This window comes from Haliotis rufescens, unplaced genomic scaffold (assembly GCF_023055435.1).
Source record: "Haliotis rufescens isolate VD_foot unplaced genomic scaffold, xgHalRufe1.0.p SCAF_15, whole genome shotgun sequence".
Classification (NCBI taxonomy): domain Eukaryota; kingdom Metazoa; phylum Mollusca; class Gastropoda; order Lepetellida; family Haliotidae; genus Haliotis; species Haliotis rufescens.
The window spans coordinates 30,405,524-30,413,151 of record NW_025963835.1 but is presented as its reverse complement, the minus strand read 5'-3'; the positions used below and the strand labels follow the sequence as shown (position 1 = coordinate 30,413,151).

The following is a 7,628-nucleotide window of genomic DNA, read 5'->3' as shown; positions in this document are numbered from 1 at the left end:
AAGACGGGCGCGGTTAGCCTAGTGGTTAAAGCGTTCGCTCGTCACGCCGAAGACCCGAGTTCGATTCCCGACATGGGTACAATGTGCGAAGCCCATTTCTGGTGTCCCCCGCCGTGATGTTGCTGGAATATTGCTAAAAGCGGCGAAAAAACATACCCACTCACTCTTATCAAAACGAGTCCTAATGTCCGTTTCAGTGTCAGCTGCTAGACGGCTGTAAAATACCCCGAGAAGCATGCTTACCAGTAATCTCTCTTACAGTGAGTGAGTTGGGTTTATTCCAGTTATATCACGGCGTGTCAGCTTAATGTGGGAGGAAAGCCCGAAGTGATGCAGGTCTAACACGTTTACCACTTCGGCGAAATCCACGAGCACGGGTATGGTGCTGACAAACCTAGAAACATAATCGGGGCGAATCGGGATTCGAACCAAAGATCATAGGTTTCTGGCGTGTCCAAGGGACGCAACTCTGCACAGCGAACCGCGGCGCCTTAGACGACTGCCCCACTCTCTTATAGACCCCAGAACATATACATAATAAAAAAAACACCGCAATCCATTCTAACCGTCTTCTCATGATCAGCTCCAGCAACATCGACGCATGCCCTTATCTATGAAACAACGGGAGGGACATTATCTCGATCTCGACCTTTGGAAAAAAGCTTAAATAGTCAAAAGTGCAAGCATGCGAAACAGTTTTTAACAAATGATATCTTTAAAAATATTTTAATTTCAGAGACGTAATTATATGTACAACTTCTTAAACTATATAGGAATTTTGAGGTAAAGCTAGTACGTGACCTATTCAATATTCAATCGTCATTGGATATTTAGTTTTATTGCACAAATAAAAATCCATTTCCTATATTATCAACTGAATGAACATAAACACAGACATTTATTGAACTGCCTGTGTAAACCTGCTATTGTATGAAGCTAGGAACTATAATATTTGCATTTATTGTTAAACAATGAATGTCTATCATGTTTGGAATAAATCAGGGGATCATTTAAATGTAGCCAGGTGTATATAAACATGTCACACTCGGGGTCAGTTGTCAATTGCGTCTGGGTTCTTAGAGACGCCACTTGTTGCAAGGCATTCGGCAGGATGAAGGTAAGTCGATTTCAACTCCCAACTCCAATGTCGCAACGCCTATTCCATATTTTTGGAAAATAATTCATCTTTGCTGTATAAATTATTTTCATCTCAATTTGTGGCTAGACGCACTTCATTTGTATTGTTGTTGTTGTTGTTGTTAAACGCCGCGGTTTGTAAATAATCGAGTTTGGGTCAGACAATCCAGTGATTGACATCATGAGCATCAATCTATTTGGATACAATGACATGCATCAACCAAGTCAGCGAGCCTGACCACCCGATCCACTTAGTCGCCTCTTACGACAAGCATATTCGCCTTTTACGGCAAGCATGGATTGCTGAAGACATATTCTACCCCGGATCTTCACGGGTCGATCTGTATGTATATTTTGTGTGTATAAGCTGCCGGGAAAGAGAAGGTATACACTTGAAAATTTGCAAACTTTGTCAAACGTTTCTAGGTTGAAAACTGTCGCCGGAAAATGAAAACCTAAGGTCCAAAACAAAGCTCTGATACTATCCCTAGCAAATACATCACCATCGAATAACAGTTTCTTGTTTGGTTCATAGTTAGCCATAATCAAACATGGATGTATACTTTCTTTTGTCCGGAAGTTCGTTTCATGTTCAATTGAGTGAGTTAGAAACTTTCATTATAACATTCTGTAGTTAATGTGATTGGAATATTGAATGTGTTTCGTGGTGAATATGAAATAGATTAGAAATGTTGTTTCTTTTTAATATTTTGTTTTGATGATTTTTTTAACGTGAATTGGGGATAAGTGACTCATTGTTCTAAGTTGCGGACATATGGGGAACAAAATATTATGCTGCCATCGAAAAAGTACATACCTCATACTTCAAACGTTTTTTTGTATAAATATGCCTCAAATAAAGCAATTCTTGTTGAAACTGGACCCTGCAATATGTTTGTGCATAGCCAAGTAAGAGGAGTTAAATACTGGATAAAGTTACAAAGAATGGAAGAATGTAGATATCCTCTTCAATTTTATAAATTGTTAAAGCAGTTGGATGATAAAGGTAAATATTACTTGGTATCTGAAGTACGAAATCTATTATTTACATGTGGTTTTTCTTTGGTGTGGATTGCACAGGATATTGGAAACATTTAAATGTTTATGGGAATATTTAAGCAGCGAGTGAAAGATATATTTGCACAAAACTGGAACGCAACTGTTTCATCTTCGCATTATCTTAGCAATTATAGTAAACTAAAGACACATCTTCAACAGGAAATGTATTTATCTGTCTTACCTGACAAGTCAGTAATAAGATCGTTTTGTAAATTTAGAATCTCATTACATAATTTTAATGTAAATATGTGTCGTAAATCGAAAGATATTGATACTGTTAACAGTGTTTGTACCAATTGTGACAGAGGTGAAATTGAAGATGAATTCCATGTCTTATTTAAGTGTAACAAGTATTCCAAGTTAAGATCTATACATATCTCCCCTTCTTGAATAATGACAATAAATCTGAAATGTTAATGATCAATATTATCAACTCACAAAATAAACATGTTATCTTTTCAGTGGCTACTTATATAAAGCATTTATTTCTATCAGATTCAAGAAGATGTAATTTCTGTATATGCACGTGACATCATATAATGAGTTAGTATCAATTGTACTTTAGGCAATATGGCCATAATACTGAATAAACCTGTCTGTCTGTCTGTCTGTCTGTCTGTTGCCACAGTTATTTATATTGAGTTCGTCGTGTGTTCGAATCCCAGGTTCTCCCCGACTATGACCCTCGGTGTGTCAGCAACTGTGCTGGTGGTTTCACCAAAGTGGTACACGCCCAAGTCCCGCGTATCTCGTCGCCCACGTGAAAGTGTCACCCCCAAAAATGCTCCCATCTTCGCAAAACACAACTCAATTTCACTCACTCAAAATGCAAGCATACTTTTTGGCAGATCCATTTATATATAGTCTCTCTCTCTCTACTCCATGGCATAATCCTAGTTGTCTTGTGTTGCAGATCACCGCTGTTGTACTGGTTGTTGTAGTCGGTGCTGTTGTAGTCAACGCTGGGGTTGCCCCAAACCAACGGGTACAACAACATGCTCTCACTGGTAGACCTCGAGGGGATCAAGGAGAACTCACCCATCAAAACACCCTTCCAAGCTCCGGCAAGGGAGGCGCCAGTAATGTGGGCAAGAGTACATCTGGCTTGCATAGAGCGAACAACGGTGGCTACGGGAACTTCATCAGCCAGCCCGTGACCTTTGACCGGTTAGACGATGGCTACCCAGACAGGGAACAACTTACTGAAATCGCCAACTTCGGGATTGGATTCGCCGTAGCACAAAGACAAACCAAATTTAGCCCCGTCCGTTATGACCACGGAGGAAGCAGCCATGGCAGTTTTGGCAATAGCAACGATGGTTTAATACATGGTTCGCATGGCAACGGTGGTTTAACCAATGGTGTCCATAGCAACAATGGTCCAGTAAATGGCGTCCATAGCAACAACGGTGTCCATGGCAACGGTGGTTTGGTTAATGGCAACATCGGCGATCACGTCCATGGCGGAAGTACGTTCGGAGGCAACACACGTGGGTATTCTCAAACAGACAGTGGCTTGAATAGAATTGGCGCTAGCATTGACAAAGAGTTCAACTCCTTTGGGGCTAGTGATCGGGAGTTCCACCGAGCGGTCAACCCTTCTTTACCGACGACTGGTCACGTCATCAACACTGACAACATCCACGTCGGCGTCCCCATCGCGAGCAGACCCGTCCACAGCAGACTGAAGGGTTATGGTGACATCAACGCGGCGATCTCAACGTACAGACTCGGTGTCAGGAACATTGACCTCGGAGCTAATACAGCCCTTGATGGTGAAAACATCAGACCTTATGGTCAAAACAACAACTTTGGTGTGACAGGTGCTGTTGGCCAAGATAAACAGGGTACAGAACGCAGTCACGGAGGCAATGACGTCTTTGGCAACTCGGGACAAACCTATGCTGCAGCGGACGTTCAAGGACTTGCTTTCCACACTGGTGGTCTTCGATTTCCTGGCGCACCACAAGCAGGACCTGACAGCTTTAAAAACGACCAGTTCTTCAGCGGGACGGCTAATCATGTCAATTCGGGAAATGTTTATACGCAAGGTAATCTTGGTAACCATGGTAACCCTGAGCATGTTCCAAAAGCTAAAGGACGTGAAGGCAATCTTGGAAATGGCCGTGCATAAGTGGACTTCAAGAGAGACTTGACCCATTTTTGATGCCAATTTTCGGTCTAGCGTCAAACTTCGACATGTTTCTCTGTATTATAATAAAAGTTTAGTCTACAGAGAAACAAACAGGGTTCTATTTGAATCAAAAGGACCGGGCCTAGTCCCCACGACACACCCGGTCTCATTCAGCTGTCAATGCCGAGACTTTGGGGAGGACCTAGGCTGGCGGTTATTCTGACCTTATTCTGATGGTTGTGGATGCCAACATTTATGGATAGCCAAATGTACTTGTATTCCGTAAATATCACTACGATGACATGTTCTGTCGAGTTACCTATTAAATGATCAGACTTAATTTCATCATCTGTTTTGTTTATACCTGATCTATATCAATACTAGACAGTGATACGTATATTCGCTGTCTATTATTATGCCATCAAGAGGTATCGGTTACTGCAAATGACTATCACAATTAATATTTAAATCTTATGTCCAGAAGCACGAGGAAAACTCGATATGTAATGGAGACATGAATGTTGAATAGATAATGAAAAGAAAGACATAAATCCAATATTAAGATGGACAAGTTTCCATATACAGAACCCCGTTGTCTCGAACTCGGATGTGTCGAATCCCCAGGTATGTCGAACCCACAGTCCGCAATGTTTATATGGTACAAATGAATTCGAGGCAACAGGGTTTGACTGTATTCTTCACCGAAACATAATAATAATTAAATCAAGGTTATCATTTTGTTAGAAACATCTACGTGATGAGGGGCGGTCGGGTAGCCTAGTAGTTAAAGCGTTCGTTCGTAACGCCGAAGGCCCGGGTTCGATTCCCGACATAGGTACAATGTGTGAAGCCCATTTCTGGTGTCCCCCGCTGTGATATTGCTGGAATATTGCTAAAAGCGGCGTAAAATCTGTTTCTTCGTTGGTACTCCCTTTTGTGTGAAGATGTCATGGGGCTCAGAAACGACAGGGTCTATAAACTATCCACAATAGCGAGGTCGTAATTAAATGTATCATCTACACGTGGAGCTTGTCGTTTTAGTTCGGTTTCGAGATACAACCATCACATATGCTGGTTTGAATGCTTCCCTCACTCATACAGAAACAGGATATGTGTTAAGTTCGGTCAATGGATCATCCGCCCTAATGAATGTAGTTCTGAGCATCATATTAATGTTTTGCCCACACATATGCAGACATTATGTGACAGTTCAAATTTCAAAGAATTAGCGGTAGTTGGACTCAACAAATGAAATGTCAAATGATTTCATTAATACCCCGTTGTGGTATTTTATTGTAAAGTTAATTTAAACATCGGGTAATAACAATAACCATTCAGACCAACACGTCTGACTTCTGTATCTCAAAAACGAACTGAAACGTATATTTTGAACAGTAATGACAGGGTAATGGCCACAATTAGCTTGCTATGACTGAAAAATTCGGTTGATGTTCAATTTCACACCAGCGAGTGACTCTGTTGTTTACTTGATATTTTAATGGCTTTCCAATAATGTTCATATATGAGAGGCACGAGACGCATACATTTGTTATGTATAGATATGTCCTTGATGTTGACAAATGAAAACAAATATGCTACACTATATATACACTAACACTATATACCCGCACATATATCTAGACATTTTCTTACAAAAACTACAATTTGGAATCAAGAAGTAGCTTTTACCTATAGTAACAAATATATTATGAAATGTATACATTTAAAACTGCGCACACGCATACTGAGATTCGCTTATGCGTTATTATAATATATTCTAAATACATAGTTTGAATAAACTCAAAATCCAAACCCGAAATTGACAACAGTGATTAGGGTTTATATAGACACGAAACGCATTGCATTAAATAACAATTATTGTCTGCCTACATTGTTACCTTCGCAGTGTAGATCTGCCCCCCCCCCCCCCCCCCCCCCCCCCCCCCCCACGGTGATAGTGTAACATTAATCTCAGATTTAACGTTGACGCATACCAAGATACCTTACACCAACTCATTGTGTGACCTTCACTATATGCAATATTGTTGGTAACGCACACCGAGATATGATGAGTAATGTGTTAACAGCGTCCAACTATTCTGATTCCCACTATACAGGAGGGGGTTCGACAGGGATGTATTCTCTCTGCCATGTTATACATTACATGACTTTATAGGAACCTCTCCTCTCCAATAGAAGGCTGCTATAATGTTTGATATCATGTACACGCTACAGCTCCTACTCAAGTCGATGATATCACCTTGAACGATCTTCTTACAGACATCCTCCGGGACCTGATTTCTATGAGTGTAAAATACAGCTCTAAATGGCGATTCACAATCTCTGCTAGCACAAGCTAACCCTCACGCCAGCTCTAGCTCTATGTCAAACCTCGTCCTACACCGATGATCCTAACATGTGGGAGTACAAGGTGAATTCACTGAATTGCATTGTTATGTATAAATGATACTTTATATACTGGTACTTTATAATAAATAATCTGGCCACAGATTTATCACTGTGGCTAGAACAAATCCCCCCGCCCCCCTTGAAATTCAAATGTAGTATGTTATAGAGAATCACCCCCCCCCCCCCCCCCCCCCTTGAAATTCAAATCTTGTATGTTGTAGACAATCCACCCCCTAAACCCACCCCCGACTGAGAGAGGATTATGATATTCTGCACCCTCCTTTTTAAAAATGCTGGACCCGCTGGACCCGCCTTGCAAATATGCATCTTATGCCTTACCCGAACTGTTTTTGAAGTTACTGTAGACAATATTTCACAAGATTAGAAGCCCGGCAATTTTTAAACAAAGATACTTGAAATATCAAAACAAAAACCTTTATATCCAGGTCTAGACACAATGACTATAGAACCCAAAATTTAACCCTTACTATCGTATTCATCAGCGAATGCAAATCATCAATCTCGGTGGTATATTCACTGAACCTCTGAAATTTCAAAACGTGCTTTGAGAATGTCATGTGAACGAGATGGTCCACATTGTCCCCGTGTCAATACAAGTTATAACAGGTTCATATTTCGTTTAAAAACGAGAACGCATGCATACAAATGTCACTCTTGGAATGGCTACGCCTGATGTTAACTGAATGTGTCTTCCAGTTAATCCTTCTGTGGCGAATGAATTACTTTTTATTGAAAAAAACCCTTTCACCCTTTCTTACTGCCCGCCGGAGCATGCTGCCTGTACACACAGCCTGAATAGTAGCCATAATGAGTAATGAGTAACTACTACTCGGACTCATGATGAAAACAAGGCATTCCAAGTCTTCGT

The 7,628-nt window shown here is 40.8% G+C and overlaps 1 protein-coding gene across 1 annotated transcript; it reads left to right on the top strand.

The window, feature by feature from the left end:
- Positions 1-1,074: 1,074 nt before the first annotated feature.
- LOC124132086 lies at positions 1,075-4,670 on the top strand. The gene is made up of 2 exons (XM_046495719.2): positions 1,075-1,117; positions 3,110-4,670. The coding sequence occupies exons 1-2, from the start codon at positions 1,112-1,114 to the stop codon at positions 4,328-4,330; spliced, it is 1,227 nt and encodes a 408-aa protein (XP_046351675.2). The 5' UTR covers positions 1,075-1,111; the 3' UTR covers positions 4,331-4,670.
- Positions 4,671-7,628: the final 2,958 nt, after the last annotated feature.